The sequence below is a fragment of the Anolis sagrei genome, chromosome 6, assembly GCF_037176765.1.
Source record: "Anolis sagrei isolate rAnoSag1 chromosome 6, rAnoSag1.mat, whole genome shotgun sequence".
Classification (NCBI taxonomy): Eukaryota; Metazoa; Chordata; class Lepidosauria; order Squamata; family Dactyloidae; genus Anolis; species Anolis sagrei.
Window position 1 is genome coordinate 71,262,763 of NC_090026.1, and position 18,186 is coordinate 71,280,948.

Genomic DNA, 18,186 nt, shown 5'->3' on the forward strand with positions numbered 1-18,186 from the left:
AACCTGCGACCTTTCAATCAACAAGCTCAGCAGCTCAGTGCTTTAACCCACTGCACCACCGGGGGCTCTGAGCATATAGACAGGCGGGCGGAAATTAGTCAAAACAGACAGGCTGAACAAGGCCTTCGGCGTTCTGCCAGACTTCAACACAAAAAGATAGGGGCTGTTAAAGGAAAGCGAAACCAGTTTCTGAGTGCTTGGAAAGGTTTAAAAGTTCCAAGTATGGAAAATAATACCAGATGAAGCATCGTTTAGAATCCTGCTAAGTTCTTGTCCTCGTCTCATAGAAGCCTTGCTTGGAAGTTTCATGCTTAAAGATTTCTTGTTTCCTGTGTGGTTTTTTGTCCCTTGTGATTACCTGCTCAGGCCTTGGATCAACGTTTCCTGGTTCTCTGGATTTTGTTAGAGACTTGTGGACTTTGCTTTGCTGAACTCTACCTTGGACTAATTTGTTCCTGCTTATCTTCTTACCTAATTGGATTTATCTATCCCCTTAAAGTGCCTTTTTTCACTTTGCTGCTTTTACTTCTCTTCAATAAAAGGATTTCCCTACTTAACGTGTGGTGTTTTAAAGTCAGAGGGCTATTCCTGTTCTGGAGTGCAACAATTACAAAGTTCCAAAAATTTCATTAGTTTTTTGTTATGCTATTCGCCCATTCACATCAATGGGGACACTAATGGGGCTCCTCCCTTCCTCTGTTTTAAGGTTATTGGGATGAAACTTGCTGCAATTGTAGCACACATTTACTACTCTAAGCTCCCCCCACCCAAGTTTCAGAATGTTTCTTTCATCCACTGATTTTTAGAATATTTTTTTAAAATTTTTATGAACAACATTTAAAAAAAATGTCATGAGGTATCATCTTAAATTCCTGTTGCACTAGACTAGAATTGCTCTTGACTTGGTGCCTTGGCAAACACTGGCAACCAGCCTTAAAATAATGTTTGCTTCTGGGTCTGCGCCCTGAATCATTGCAGCAAGGACACAATGAAGTACTTGGTAGTCCTACAAATTTTTGTTGTACTAGACTAGAATTCCCCCTGAATCTTTATAGGAACAAATTTTAAAGTAAAGAAAGGAGTTTGTAGAATTTAAAATTGAAAATAGTCCAAAGCAGAAAAAAGCAACCCCTCAAAATGAATCCTAGACACCACACGCACGCACAAATGCACATCAAAGAAAACGAACCTAAAAGAATCCTAAGCCTGGCTGTTTCAATCCTAAAATGAATCTCTTGCAACAAAAGCCTCCTGAAAGAACTAATTCAGCTGGTTTTATACTATGCTATCCCTAAGCTTAAGCTATTCGTTTACTGCTGCCTGACTACTACCTTCCTTTCTCCCACCACATTCGCAATGGCCCTCGTGGTTGCTTTATTTATTGAAAATACCCTGAGTGCCTCCTCCCGTTTACTCAGCTCTGATAAGCTGAAGAGAGCACTGCCCACTATACTCACTGAGACTTACAAAAGTTATGCACTTCTTATTCACTTATGCACTTTCTAATGAAAACTTATCATAATTATACATAAATATTAAAAATAATCCTGCCTGTTCAGAGCAATTAAAAGGCCAGACCAAGGCTAGCGGAAACTCAAAATATGAGAGGACCGGGAATTAAGTATAATGCTATAACAGGCTAACAACAATAGCAGGTACGGGTCTGTGGCTGCTCATTCCCAGGGCCTATTAGAGGGATGACCAGGGTAATAGGTAGGTAGTATAAGTCCATATTCAACAATGTTTGGGGCTGGGCTAGAATTGGTCATTCTCAAAGGCTTGTTGAAACCACCAGGTCTTCAAGCTGTTACAAAAGGAGGGGAGAGATGGGGCCTGTCTTATTAAAAACACCATTAGAATCATATCCTTGGAGTTGTCAGGTGTGGCTGCAATTTCAGGTGTAATATCTGGTCAATTTTGAACAAAGAAATACAAAATCTAGACACAGTCCTAAAAAAATATTCCAGGCTGATGGTAGTGTATTAAAAGATATGCATTTTCATTGTAGTGAAAGAGTAATTCTGAACCATCTTCAATGAAACTGGAGTCTCCAAGAATAATTTTATTTTTTGCAGAACACTGTTGTATCTGAATTGTATTTATCCAAGCTGAGTCACTGAGAACGTCCCTTAACAGAGACTAAAATTCCCCACTTCGAGCAGCAGTGTCTGGAGACCTTTTGCTGGCTGAGCTGAAAGGCAGCATGACAACTCCCTTCCCAAAATTCTTTCATGTCCGATAACTCTTGTGCCCTCTTTTCATTATATGATCTATGCTTCCAATGCATAGGTTGCTCACAGTAGATAATTGACCTAATTTACATATTTCCATCAAAATAGAGTTATCCCTTCCACATAATGGCCACAGGACAGCAAAGCAATACTTAATCCACCTCAGCATCAACCACTGGAGGAAGCCCTCTCATTCTGACTAATGGTAGACCCAATTCTAGTTTAGAAAATATTCACAAAATTATTGAAAAGAACCCGTGGTACAAATCCTCTCTGTGTGAGATTTTGTGAGAAATATTGCAGAAAACTTAAGCAGACATGGAAACATGTATAGCAGCCAGCCAAATATCAAGCAAAATCCCAGAATCCATATTATGGCAACATTAGTAAGGGAGACAAAAGCTAGGCAAGCTTTGTTATGGTACGTCTTTGCAGGACCAAGTATATGTGTGTTGAAGAAAAACCTTATTGTGTGTAATTATCATGAACAGCTGGCAAAGTAGGTCAACCAGCAATCTTGGACCACATCCAAGGGGATATATCTGTTTGAGTTTTCTTGAATACATTCTGGAGTACCAGCATGGAGTTCCAGCAGGAGATGGTGAAGGAGAGATCCTGAAGGAGTGTTTCTGGAGAGCCTTTTCTCTGAGAAGACCCATGGACAAAGGCTTTGTTCTGGGGAGCAGTTTGGAGAAGCTACCATGAAGGAGGCTATGATGAAATAATTATTTACTTCAAGGTTTATTTTGATCACTCATTTGCTGTAAATTGAAGATGTCTTATTTTGTGTTTCTTACAAAGACTATGCAAAGTTTGTTGCACTGCTTGTTTTTGTATGCAACATTGCCAGTTTATGTTTTCATCTCTGCTGAGTAAAGAGTAAAGATTTTTTCTGTTCACATTCACTCTGGTCTGTGAATCTTTTGTATTTGGGCTTTGGGCACTGGGATGCTGGGCAAAACATATCTCTGCGTAACAAGCTTTCTGATCAAATATAGCTGAGCTGTGCAAATAGAAGGGTGTTCTTTTTTGGACTGTTCTAGTGCTTCTCCTCTATACATATATGTGACTTGTGAATAGTTATGTCCTTGGTTTGGTTTCACTAATCCATTTCTGTTTCTCCACTACAGTTTCCTCAAGGATCCAATAGTCTTCTGGTTTAAACAAAGGCAATAGTAGAAGTTCTACCATTTTGCTTTTTGAGTTGACAGTTAGAATTTCAAAGCTTTTTCTTCCTGTTTAGAAGATCTGATATGATTTTTGAAAAATACTACAATTGCACAAGCATTTCATAGTTGTTTATTATTGAGTCAATCAATCAGCATGGTATATAATTTGGACATTCCCCACCCACTCCAGTCTCAAAGTAGTTTTGAGATTTTCTGATTTGGGCTCGAAAAAAGGCAAATGTTTCACATTCAGCAGGTGGCTGTAACATGCCTAATTACAGAAATCTTTTTACCATTGCTGGAAATGCTGGTAGTTGGAAACTGTCCCCCCAGATGAGTGCTGATGGATATCAGGTCTGATGCCCCTGATACTCTTCAATTTGCTTGTTGCTAAGGTTGCCATCTGTGATCAATATGATCAGTGTGGGTTGTTCGGTATGGATTTTGAGGCAACCTTGCCTAATCTGGATTTCTTAAATAAATATGTTGACCAGAACACAGTTTGGAATATATTTTTTACTGCAGTTCCCAGAAAACCTATGTAATATATGTGTAGTCTGAAAAAGTAACATTTCTAAAGCTGTTAGGGACTTAACAACAACAACAACAACAAGGAACAACAACAACTTAATTTTTGTATCCCACCTCCATCTCCCGAAAGGACTTAGGGCGGTTTACATGGGACAAGCCCGAACAGACATAGATTAAAACACAATGCAATAAAATTATAAAACAACATCATAAACAACGTAACACAACATCATAAAAACAACCAATAGCCCGAACAGTCATAAATACTGGATTGGGGGGGGGGGGGGTAGGAGGTTGTGTAATAGAATTTCAAGAACAGGGCTGGTGGAAAAGGTGCAGGAGCAAAAATAAATTAAGCCTAGAAGGCCAATGCCATTTAAAATGCTAGCTTATAGGGCAGAAGATAAAGTGCAGAAGCGGATAGGAAGTTATAGTCAGGGGACCAATGGTCTGGTGAACTGTTTAATCAAAGGCACAGTGGAACATCCATGTTTTTAGGTCTTTATGAAAAATGGGCAGTGTGGGTTCCAATCTAATTTCCCTGGGGAGAGAGTTCTAGACAGCCCCCCTGAAATTTTCATGGTGGTCCACGAGAAGACCTTACTGGTGCATTATTTAAACTGTTACGTTTATTCATATCATGATCTGATCACCATTCTCAATATAACCCATATGCATGGGGGTATTGGGGTAACGAACGTATCCGAACGTATCTCCTTCTATGTCCCACCATGGAGTTTAAGATCTTCTGGGGAGGCCCTGCTCTCGGCCCCACCTTTATCACAAGTGAGACTGGTGGGGACAAGGGACAGGGCCTTCTCAGTGGTGGCCCCTCACCTGTGGAATTCACTCCCTGGGGAAATCAGGTCATCAACATCCCTCCTCTCCTTTAGAAGGAAGCTGAAGACATGGATATGGGACCAGGCATTTGGGTAATCTGGCAGATCAAAAAGGTAATGATGACAGTGCAACGAATATAATGAATATAGGAAAACGGAATTATGGATGACGAGTTTGGATCACGATTCTAGTTACAAGATGTTAATGTGTTGTCTATTGATGTGTAGTTACTTAGTATATTACGGTGTTAATTGTTTTTAAATAGTGTATGTTGTTAGCATTGAATTTTTGCTCTTGTTGTAAACCGCGTTGAGTCGCCTACAGGCTGAGAAACTGCGGTATACAAATAAAGTAAATAAATAAATAAATAAATGACTAGAGTTGGAAAGGACTATGGTAATGCTAAATGGATTGACGGATTTTAGAACTCGATGAACGTGGGCTATAGAGCAGTTTTAGTTGATTTCGTATTAATTGTATGTTTTTAACTATTGTGTTATTGTTATTGCATTTTATTGTAATGGTTGGCATCGAACTGTGCCGGATGTAAGCCGCCCTGAGTCCCCCCTAGGGGGTGAGAAGGACGGGGTAGAAATGTCCGAAATAAATAAATAAACGATACAAAAGGTTTGCTAAGGTAGACCCTCTTTCACTCAGACTCATGCCCCTCGAATCAAACTCAGCCCCCCCTCCCTCCGGAATCAAAATCCTGGCTTCGGGCCTGTTCAAAAGGGAAGATGTGATCGCAAAGACAGACAGATCGCAAAGACAGGCAGATCCCAAACCATTTAGGGTTTTGTAGGTCATAACCTGCACCTTGAAGTTTAGCTTAGTTTCTTGATCTATTTAACATGGAATCAAATGCCACATTATGATTAATCTTTGCCATCTGCAGGCTGATGTAGGAATAAAAACATGGAAGGTGCAACATAAATAGTAATTGCTATTTCTTGGCACTCAAAAAGTACATTCAGTAAAAAAACTAATCCCAGTTGTTCCCCAAGGCTTCTACCAAACATGAAGCATCTCAGGGATGTATAACTCAGTGGGATTCAGATTTCTGACTAAAGGCACTTACCCCCACATAAAGGGACTGGATCACTTTAAATTGCAGTAGAACATCCATGGGTGCTGAGATGGTGGATGCGAGTTTTAATGAATAGAACATGTCCTTGAAATCTAAATCCCTTTTATTGAACAGCATCTTCCTTTCAACACATTTTGTTCCCTGAAGCCTTCAATGAATCAGTGGGTCAGGAAATGTCCAACCTGTCGGAACTGCTGAATGGATGGGCTCCAGAATGACTGGATTAAAATGAGGCAGATGAATAATTTGTTGATCTGCTATTAAATGATTTTGTTATCTCTAGCATGTACTCAGCCAAACATTCATGAGCCAAAGGCAGTAATACTTCATGCCTCCTAAAGCCTAGGAGCTAAAATGTACTGATCCTGTTTCACGTCCAGCAGAGGAGATCTCTACCAGTCTGAGTATCTTTTATGAAAATGTGGCTCATGTCAGCTGTATGCCAAATTTTGATCCATTTATTTGCATCTGAAAAGCTCAGAAATTGCCTTCTAACCACAACATCAATGTTAGCACCAGCACACAACTCTCTTCACCTGTCTCTCCGTGTGTTTGCTTCAAGGCATAAACCAAGAATAACCTTAGAATTCAGAAACAAGCCCAAAAATAACATTAATTTGAAAACGAAAAGAAAAAGTCAGATTCCTGCTTGGAGACTTTTAAGCCTCTGTGCCTCGTGTGTCAAAAAGCAAGGAGATTAATCATCCCACAATTTTCAAATCAACAAGTAGAAGCAAATGACTATTAAAATGTCTGACTAAAGATTGCTGAAATTGGCTTTGCTGTAACAACTTTTTCTTCAAATCATTCGCTAGACAGAATCTTCCAGTTAAAGTATTTTGGGAGAGGGAATTACAGCATTTTTTAGTTGTGGAAACAAGGAACAAATCATTCTCTCAGTTTGTTTTGTGTGCTGTAGGATGAGCCTCAGTCAGGCTCTGAAATGATTTGTCACCTTTGTTAATGGGAGAATTGAATGAGAGTTATATCAAATACAAATCTGGTTTAATAATGTTGAAGTTTCATTGTGAATTGTACATGACATTCACTGTGCAATAGTTTCCCAGGCAAAATATAATTATATGGTGCAGAGCCAGTGCAATGTAGTGGCTTAAATATTGGACTACGGCAGTGTAGGCCAGGGTTTGAATCCCTGCTCAACCATGAGAACTGGTCACTTTCTCTCTCAGCCTCAAAGGAAAACAAATACAAGCCTCCTCTGAAGAGCAAGCCCTATGCCCTCGACACACGTGAAAAAAATAAGCATGCTAGGATGCTTTTGTCCCAGATTACTTACAGAGCCCTGTGCTGCCCATCGGATGACATAGGCTGACCTCCTGTAGGGCTCCATGAGACAACTGGGGAGGTAGTGTCATAGGACACTGCACTGTCAACATGGTGGCATCCCTGTGTTGCATTAAGAATGATGGGGTTACCATGAATTAAGCTGCATGGCTTCCCCACATGTGATGGGTGCAGATGGCGAATCATAACATGAGGAGATTCCTAGTGCCAGCTGTCCAAAGCAGAAGGGCATTTCTTGTCCTGGTGAAGCTGGGGCAAGGGAGGCTTTTGCCACCTCCACCACCCAAGAGGCCTGCCCAAAATTAGTCCACAGGGACTACTTTTGGGGAAGGGTGGAGCCTGGCAAGTTTTCTGCCCTCTCCAGTTCCTTTAAGAACAACTGTAACCTGGTCCTAGGATAATATTGGGGGGGGGGGGGGAAGAAAAATTAGAGTGGCCCAGGATTTTGAAGATGGACATTAATAATTCCGGGAACAGGGTCATCCTCATCAAGTTCATTGCCAAGTTCATGGTCAGGTCAAGGCCAAGTTCAATGCCAAGTTCATGGATAGAAGTTTATGCTCAGTTATGGTGGTGGTAGGTAGATTTAGTTTCTAATTAGGTAACAATAATAAAAGTTGCCCTTAGTTAACCCAAGCATATGTGTGGCCTCTTCATTTGCGATGATGGTGCAGCAAAGACCTTCTTGTGGCTCAAACTATGGCAAGAGATGCCTGTTGTGGCTCAGCCTAGTGAGCCTGAAACTGAACCCTCTTGTGAGCCTGAAATGTTCCCTGAACCCTCTTATGAGCCTGAAATGTTCTCCGATGAAGAGGATGATGGGATTCAGATTTCTGGGCCTGCTTCTCAGCCTTTCTCTGTGCCTCTTGCAGACAGTGCACTGGAAGAGCTGCCAAGTCAGTTCTCATGGGAAAAGAATGGCGAGCTAGATAACGACCAGGTGCAGAGGCCTCCTCTTTCTCAGCCGTCTCACGCTGATAGAGAAGAGAGCTTTGATAGTGATTTAATGAGCAGGCAGGACGTTTAGATTGGCGGGTCAGGAGGAGTTCACGGATAGCCAGCAAGAAAGAAGCTAAGTCGGTGAAAGGTCACCATAATGCTTTCATGTTGGCAAGAATGTAATGTTTTCATTGGCAAAAAGTATTTAGGCTTCTGGTTAACAGGGGGAAGGTGTCAGTTCAACGTGGCTTTTGGGCATGAAAGATTCTATGGAATTATCTTGGCTTTAAAGCAGCTTGCTTTGGGCTTCCTGCATCGTGGGTCTTTGGATTTCTGTTTCACTGTTTTTACTATGGACTCTGATTTGACCATTGCTTCAAGGATTATGTTTTATGTTCTTACCTAAGAACCTATGGAACTGTGTTTTGCATTTAACCTTTGTCTTGAGAACTCTGCATTGCTTATTCTATGTTTTGACTTGGATTCTCTCTCAATAAACTACAAAATTTACAGCTCTTGTGTGGTGGTATCTGGGAGCAAGGTGAAGCCTACTCTGAGTTGCAACAATGCCAGCCCCTATGGGCCACTCGCCTGTGGTGGCAACCTCACTCAGTTTCTTCAGATTCATATCACATAAATATTGTATTCCATTTTAACTGGCAAAGCAATGTTCTGGCTGAAAGTGCTAAATATCCCTTTCTAATATGCAAGTCCCAGGATTCCATTGAATGTTAAAACAGAAATTGTGCTATAATTTTAGTGTGAATAGGGTTACCTATGTTCTGAAGGTTTGGCTTCAGTAGGTCCTCAAAGCAAAACACAGTAAATTAAGAAAGAAAAGTATCCAGTTGCCACTGAAGCCAGTTGTCTTTGCTTTCAGCCGCATGAAAGGGGGACAGCACCATATTAGTTTTTCCTCCTACTCCTTCCATAGTGGGAAGGATACACATGGGCTGCTGCTGTTGTCTGCCTCCTCTTTACTGTATGTATCTCAGACTGATGGCCTGGTACTTTTTATTGAGTCACAATATTGTCCTACCTGTGCTGTCAGACATGACAGAAATGTATGTGTGTGGGGAGACCACTGGTGCTTTAAATCATAGGATCATAAAGTTGGAAGAGACCACAAGGGCCATATCATGCTAACTCCTGCCATGCAGGAAAAGGCAATCGAAGCTTTCCTGAGAAATGGCGATCCAACCTCTGCTTTAAAACATCCAGAAAAAAATGTTCTGGGGTAGCATCTTTCACTACCAGACAGCTGTTATCAACTGGAAGTTTCCTAATGTTGCTTTCTACCTCAGGCAGCAGGAGGACTTGGACTGCCTGCATGTAAACATTTAAGTACTTATTTCATCACTGTAGGTTTCAGATCCAATCACAATGTGCATTTGTGCATTTCTTAAATGTGTTCCATTTTAACATTACCTTTGTATCATTTGTACATTCCTTGAATTTGTACAAACGTACCCAAGTGTACATGTTTTTGAAATGTTTTTTCCTAAAAGCATATTGGGAATATGAACAGAAAATTGAAATATTTCTTCTTTTCATGTTGCTCTTTTCACTTTCATTTCTACCTTATGTGTCCCTTAGGGTGTCCTATATGTATCCCTTAGGATACGTTAGGCAGAAATTATCCCTTAGTGATACATAAGCAGAAATGGAAATGAGTGTGGTAGCTTTTATCTGTCAGACATTAACTCCTACATCTTTTTGCATCTTAATCCTAGACTACAAAGGCTCAGGAGTGATTGTTGCCTCCCATCCTCTCATTTGCACACTGACGTGGCTTTGATCCTTATCAGGTAAAATAAAATACTCTTGAGAATAAACAAGCACAACATTGCTTCATCTTCTTACAGACATAAGTTTTGTCAAACAAAGAACTGTTGATGCATAGAAATAATGGCATGCTAGACTAATGTAAACACCCCTTTATTATGGTAAGTTTGACTCATGTCAAATTATTGGTACCGATGCAGAACTATTATTAATAGGTTTTTTTTACGAACACTTATTTTATTTTGCTGCTTGGAATAAGTAGACTCTCTGTGGAGAACTGCAGGTTTGCTGTTAACATGTCTATTCAACACCACCACATGATCATACCAGTATGTAGTGGTGATGGATGAAAAAGAAAAAAAATAGGATATTTTTCCGTTTTTAAGTTTTGTTTTCTTTTTTGTCGTGTCAGGAGTGACTTGAGAAACTGCAAGTCGCTTCTGTTGTGAGAGAATTGGCCGCCTGCAAGGACATTGCCCAGGGGATGCCTGGATGATTTGATGTTTTTATCATCCTTGTGGGAGGCTTCCCTCATGTCCCCGCATGAGGAGCTGGAGCTGATAGAGGGAGCTCATCCGCCTCTCCCCGGATTCGAACCTGTGACCTGTCAGTCTTCAGTCTTGCCGGCACAGGGGTTTAACCCACTGCACCACCGGGGGCTCCCCGTTTTTAAGAGAATTGATCCAATTTATAGCCCATCAGTTTGTTAATGAAAGAGGATGTGTATTTTTTGATTTCTACAACTGAGAAGAAACAAATTTAATTAGTTGTTATTCTCTGTCTCTTTGAATTACAGACAGTTGGTCATATATAAAAAGGTGCATATTTGGAAATGTACACAAAGACACATTTGTCAATGAAAAATTGTGTAAACTATGCACATTAAAATAAAAATAATTTAAAGGTTTATACACCAGAGAACTGGGCAAGATGGTAAAGGCTAATCTCTTGGTAAGCTCTTGAAGGAAAATCAACAGTCCTGTGATTCCTTGGCTCTGGTATGGAGTAAGGTGGAGGCTTTCACTAGGCCCAGTTTCTTCCTTTGATGCTTTGTCAAGGCATTTGTTCTGGGTTGTAGGTTTTTTCGGGCTATATGGCCATGTTCTAGAGGCATTCTCTCCTGACATTTTGCCTGCATCTATGGCAAGCATCCTCAGAGGTAGTGAGGTTCTGGTATCTGTCTCATGAGCACGGGCTATTTAGGGGGCAAGAAAAGAGATCTGTCCCAAGCTGGATCTACACTGCCATATAATGCAGTTCAGACTTCATTATATAGCCAATGTAATGCCATATAATGCAGTTCAAACCTCACTGTGCTGCATTATATAGGCTTTCTTTGACCATATAATGCAGTTCAAACTGCATTATATGGCAGTGTAGCTCCAACCTCAGTGTGGTTGCTTGTGAAACTCACAACAAAGCAACACCATCTGCACTCCTGTCCGCTGGATAATTATTAATCTCCCATTTGGACTTTCTTCTACTTGTTGGAGATGTAAGTAAATTAAATTCACAGACTGGATCTAAATGTAATGCAAGTAGCAGAAATGGCTGATGCAGCCATAAAAAAGGAATCCCTCTCTGAGCTGTTCGAACAGGTTTAAGAAAGGACGGATTCCAATGGATTGCTGACAGAATGGGGCAAACGTCATTTGATAGGTCCCTTTTGGAATCATCTTCAAAAAGTCTCAGAAACTGAGTATAACCTAATGTGATATGGTCCTCTAACATGCTTATAGTCATAAGATTAATAACTCTGGCTCATCAAAATTGTATTCTCATTACAAATACATGTATATGTCCTGCCTGCTTACAACCACCTTTTAAAGCTTCACATTCAATGCAAACCAGATCTGTAGAGAAACCAGGCATACAGGACCACTGTATGTAGGTCCTTGCTCTCTCCACAGGTTTTTAACCTCCATATGAGCAGGATGAAAGTATTTTTCAGACTTATGTTGATTAATCTAGTGATACACCTTCTTCAACATACCTGGCTAAAGACCATTTTCTTATTTGATACTTTATTTGCACAAATACCTTAGATTGCATTTATTTATTTATTTATTATTTACGGCATTTATATGCCACCCTTCTCACCCTGAAGGGGACTCAGAGCAGCTCACAAGATATTTATACATTCAATATATTATATTATTAGCATAGTACAATTTGTTGTTCATTCATTCAGTCGTTTCCGACTCTTCGTGACCTCATGGACCAGCCCACACCAGAGCTCCCTGTTGGCCGTCACCTCCCCCAGCTCTTTCAAGGTCAATCCAGTCACTTCAAGTCACTACTTAATATCAGTATTAAATATTACTATATTGTACTATACCATTATATTGTAATATTATTAGTAATATTACATGTAATATAAAAATATAATTATAATATTATATTATTAGTAGTAGTATTATATTGCATTACATTATAATATAAATATTATACATATATACAATATATTACATTACATTATATTATTAGCATAGCACAGGAGACAAGATGAGACTGTCCCCTGGCCCTCCCTCTCTTCACTCTGGCCCAGAGTGGCGGTTGGTACCGGGGGGTGGGTTTCCCCCGCTGATGCAGGAGACAAGATGGGACTGTCCCCTGACCCTCCTTCTCTTCACTCTGACCCAGAGTGGCAATTGGTGATGGGGTGAGGGGTCCCCAACTGATGACATATGCAGGAAACAAGATGGGATTGTCCCCTGACCCTCCTTCACTCTGACCCAGAGTGGCAATTGGTGATGGGGGGAGGGGTCCCTAACTGATGATATATGCAGGAGACAAGATGGGACTGTCCCCTGACCCTCCTTCACTCTGACCCAGAGTGGCAATTGGTGATGGGGGGAGGGGTCCCCAACTGATGACATATGCAGGAGACAAGATGGAACTGTCCCCTGGCCCTCCCTCTCTTCACTCTGGCCCAGAGCGGCAGTTGGTGCTGTAGGAAGGGCCCCCAACTGATGACATATCCAGGAGACAAGATGGAACTGTCTCCTGCCCCCCTTCACTCATTTGCCTGAGATGTGCTATTGCAAACCCAATAGTCTGAACTACACTCAGAATGCAGTGTGTATCTGCAATGATAATGGTAGCAGTAACTTGAAAAGATGGGTAACTCTTCACAACTCAGTGCTGTTTAATGATTTATGTTACAATTGTTTTTAATTGCCCTATACTTGTCTCGTGATGTTTTGTATTGATGTTGTTCACCGCTTTGAGTTGCCTGAGGGCTGAGAAAAGCGGTATATAAATAAAGTAAATAAATAAATAAATTTAAAGATCCCACCAAGTTGCACCTCACATGCCTTCATCTATTCTTTATAAGCAGCTGAGAAAACACCAGAAACAATTTAATAAGATCACAAATATGATTAAGATAACCCTCTTGCTGAGTACTTAGTTTTGCCACTACACTTTCTTGCTCTGGAGCCCACAAAAATTGCTTTTTGTGTGAAGAACATTTTTGTCACAAGTCATATCTCTTTCTGAATAGAGACACCAAATCACAAAATGGTTAGTCCTGCAGTGATGTGGGTGCAATCACATTTGATGTACAATCAAGAGACATGCTATAAGAAACAGGGAATGGACTAAAGGCTGACAAATAGCAAATGATAACAGTGGAAACAGACAATTTAAAAACAGCAGCAACCACAAAGATAAAATCCTCACATAATTCATCATTTCAGAATTTCATGTTAGTAGACCAATAAACATCCGAGCTCTTGTTGCACAATCATACAGAGACTTGTTTTTATATTCATTTGTCCCACAGGGATTAAAAGCACAGTGGAAACAATGCACAGCTATCAGAAACCGGAAAATGCCTAGATTCAGTATGATTCAGTGGCTCCAGGTGAAGTGGGAAGAAGAGAACAGAAAGAGGCTTGAGTAGCAACCAAAAAGGAGGAGAACCTCAGGGCACAGAAAATGCTCTTATATGTGGCAGCAAAGGTGACAAAGGCAACAAATACAGCAAAGCTGTGGCCAGCAATATCACTAACAACCCAAGCGGATGGAGCACCTTATTCTGCCACTGGAGGAGTTTATCACGAGGCAGCAAATTGCAATTACAGTAAGACAACAGAGTTGGGTGTATCACATGACAGCACTCTTTTTCTACCACTTTCCCAGGGGGAGACTTTTTCTATCACAAAAGGAAACCATTAACAGACTACTTGTGTTTGTAAAGGAAATGCTTTTCAGGCTGTTATCCACTAAAAGAGAAGCAGGAAAGGAGCGGTATCATGTGATTAGTCCAAGGCAAAAAGACTATTGTCCTGCTGTAATTGCAATTTGTCTGCCTCATATGATTAACTCCTAAGGCCACCAGCAGCCGGTGTCCGCCAGTCATTTGTTGATAACGGTTGAATGTTTAAGAGGCATACTTCAGCTTCAATTGAGTTGAGTTCTTTTTGTACATTAAATATTTGTTGACGAGTGAAAAGAAGTGAGCTGGCTTTTCTTGCTTCTGACATAACCTTACCTGTTATGGCTAGTTGAGTAACAAAAAAGGTCATCCTGGATTTCCTCTTCCTCTTCCAAGTGGAGAGCAGAACAATGGAGTTCCCCACAATTGTTACAACAAAAAGGATCCAAAGGGTCACAAGTTGTTCTGTCTGCGGGAAAAGAAAGCAGAGTGGTAAATAGAAATGCTCAGTTGTGAAAAACACATGCTGCCATAGAGTCAGAGGGTTGCAGGGGAGAGCAAGGGCTCAACTCCTTGCTCAACTCCTTGCCACGTAGGAATATACATCCAAACTATTCCTGAAAATGTCTATCCAACCTCCAAAGAAACCTACTAGGCTCCATGGCAATCTATTCCACTGTTGAACAGAGCTTACAGTAAAGATGTTCTACCTTATACTTAGGCACAATCTCTTCCTATAACTGGAATCTATTGATTCATGTTCTAGCGTTTAAAGCAGCAAAACCCGAGTTTATTTTATTTTATTTATTCATTTACTATATTTATATACTGCTTTTCTCAGCCCTCGGGTGACTCAAAGTGGTTTACAGTAGCAAAATTCAATGCTCAAAACATCATAGAACAGTTAAAACAGTTAAAACAATAGCATAATAAACAATCATTACAAAATCAATAAAACATCTCATTAGCGTCTCTTCATTAAAATCAAGATCCAATATTATCATCCAATTGTTCTATATTCCTATGTTAATTACACTGCCTTTTCAAACGCCTGCTCAAACAACCAGGTCTTCACTTTCCTCCAAATGCTAACAGGGAAGGGGCTGATCTAATATCTGTAGGAAGAGCGTTCCATAGCCAAGGGGCCACCACTGAAAAGGCCCTGTCTCTCGTCCCCACCAAACGTTTTTATGATGCAGGCGGGATCGAAAACAGGGCCTCCCCAGGCAATCTTAACGTCCCAGCTGGTTCATAGGAGGAGATGCGTTCAGACAGGTAAGTTGAGCCAGAACTGTCTTCAACTGGTTCTGTCTTCTACATTGTAACCCTTCAGATATTGAAATGTGGCTATCATATCACCTTTTAATCTTCTCTTCCTTGAGCTGTACATATCTATGTCCTTACCTCATGGAGCTTGATTTCTAGAACTCTTACCTTCTTTATCCCCCTACTTTGGACAAGTTCAAGCTTATCAATATCCTTTGTGAACTGTAGTGCCCAGAACTGCCCAGTATTCCAGATGAGGTCTAACAAAAACTTAGAGTAAGACTGTTATATCCTTCAATCTGTATACTACACTTCGGTTGGTGTATTGTCTTTTTCTGCTTCTGCATCATATGGTTGACTCATATTTTGCTTGTGGTCCCTAAAACCTCTAGATCAGTGGTTCTCAACCTGGGGTCCCCAGATGTTTTTGGCCTTCAATCCCAGAAAGCCTAACAACTGGCTGGGATTTCTGGGAGTTGTAGGCCAAAAACATCTGGGGACCCCAGGTTGAGAACCACTGCTCTAGATCCTTCTCACATGTACTACCCATGCTGTTGTTAAGCAAATTACAGAAATACTTCCATTTTTGTTTTAAGTTGATAAGTTTTGTTTAATTTTTAGACAGGATACAGTTGTTTTACCATTTTCATGTTAGCAACAGGAGCAAGATTATTATCAATATCCCCTCTCCATCCAGAGGGTGGGAGAAAGATATGTCCAAGAAATCCTACTGAGATGAAAATTAGATCTAGAACCTAGATCCTTATCTTTTCCAGAGATCCATAATAAACATGATTTTCCCCATGTCCTATTTTCTTCAGTAGCTGCCAAAAATTGATGGCATGGATATTATCCTTGCATGGACACTGCCAACTCCTGTCAGCCATGTATTTTTCAGGAGGGTTTTGGACTGAATTAGAAGAGGAAGTTCTGCTCTACTGGATGTTCATGAGAAAGTCCAAACTCATACAAACTCATGATCAATCTATGTTACTTTCCATCCACATGTTGAATACAGAGTGACCACTTAGTATTAGAAAAAGGACATTTATGACCAAAGAGGGAAGCAGGACATTGTTTGTGTGAACTATACTTATATGCAGATCTAGAAATAATTTAAATAAAAGTACTCTCCATTTCCTGTGCTCTTAGTAAAGGAGACTGTAGGCGGATAACTACCTAGCCTTCTGATTACTCGTCTTTAATTTGAAGTTTATATTTATAATAGAAAAAGAATTTGGTCTACTATTGGAATTTTTGAAATACGTTTGGGTCCTCTTTTTGTCTAGTGATTAGAAAGGGGCACTTCCTATATATCTCTTTTCATCATATATCTTTTATCGTATCAATATATCTTTTTCCTCTTGCATTTGATCTATGCTATGCATTTTTGACATGTGCACTCAGGCAAATACAGAAATCTCCAGGTCTGGATGTGAAAAATAAGAATACCAGGCAGTTTTGCATGATGGTGTCCTTTGCTTGTCTATCTCTACATCTGATTTTTTTTTTACCACTACTCATAAAATAAATTAATCACTTGGGTGTCCTTTGTTATTATTTTATTGATTGCTATAGGCTATGTCTGTCAAATTCAGTATTTTACTTGGACTGTTTGCCAAATGGTATTATCACTGATAATTCAGAATCTATTAATTATTTACATATATATGGGTCTTTGGGATAATATTCTAATTACTATGCTTAACCTGTCTCCATTGTTTACTGATAAATTGATTTTGGCATCACACAAATGAAATATTCACAGCAGCTAGTCAAAAACTTGAGAGTGGATTTTCTCTTGCCTAGCATTGAAACCACCAGAAACGAGCTCAGCATTTAGATATAGTTAATACACTTAAGATTCTATCATTAATTTTTATCTTCAACGTATATACCTCTAACTTATTTCTCAAAAAGCAATACCATATTTAGGATATTTACCAGAGGTCTCACTACTCAATTCTTCAGTTAAAATGATGCAGATACTGTTTTCCAACTTTCCTATCAGAAAATCTTTATTTTTGACTTATATAATCAGCTAGCAAGTGTGGTTTGATTCATATAGTCCACCTTGGATGATTTTGGAATGCGTCTATTTGACATCTTCTCTCTCTCTCTCTCTCTCTCTCTTTAGCAGGGTTACCTTAGATTTTATCCTTCCAGGGAAGAAAGGGATGTATAAAAGATAGGGACTTATTTGGGAATAAAATCCCACCTGCTGACAACAGTTATAATGATTGAGGACCGTTACCTTCCAGCTGGAGTGGTACATATTGATCTACTCATATTTGCATGTTTTTTGAACTGGTTGGCAGAAGCTGGGGCTAACAGCAGGAGCTCACGCCACTCCTCAATCAGCAAATTCAGCAAGTCAGTGGTTTAACCCACTATGGTCATCAGGGGGTCAACTTATACTCGTGTCAATACCTTTTCCCAGTTTTTTGTAGTAAAATTAGGTACCTTGGCTTATATTTGGGTCGGCTTATACTCGAGTACATAGGGTACTAATTTTTCAACAATGTGTTTATTTATTTATTTAGGTCAATGATCAGCATTACAGGGAACAACATGGAATAAGTGACGAATTAAAATGCAATGTTTGACTCAATGTTAAAAACAATGTTAGATATAAAAAACTTTTATTAAATCTAGCATCAACTGGTAATACCTTTAACACAATTAGGACCTTATCAGACACAGTCTTCTCTGCATCTTCACCTCATTTCTCCACATTGCCAAAATGGAGTCTCACAGAGCCCATCACATGACCCAGGCCAATTTCCAGCAGAACTCTATAGGACTCCGTTTTGGCAGCTTAGACAAACAGAGCCCAGAATGGCTTCAAAGAACATGAAGAGGAAGTGGGGT

General features: G+C 40.0%; 1 protein-coding gene across 2 annotated transcripts in view; it reads right to left on the bottom strand.

Annotated features, from left to right (window-relative positions):
* The window catches only part of NPSR1 (neuropeptide S receptor 1), a 116,232-nt gene that overhangs the window by 75,225 nt on the left and 22,821 nt on the right, over positions 1 to 18,186 (bottom strand). For both annotated transcript variants that reach the window (XM_067470185.1, XM_060781625.2), the window contains exon 2: positions 14,386 to 14,518. In XM_067470185.1, coding sequence (XP_067326286.1) covers positions 14,386 to 14,518 — 133 coding nt within the window. The remainder of the gene's footprint in view (positions 1 to 14,385; positions 14,519 to 18,186) is intronic.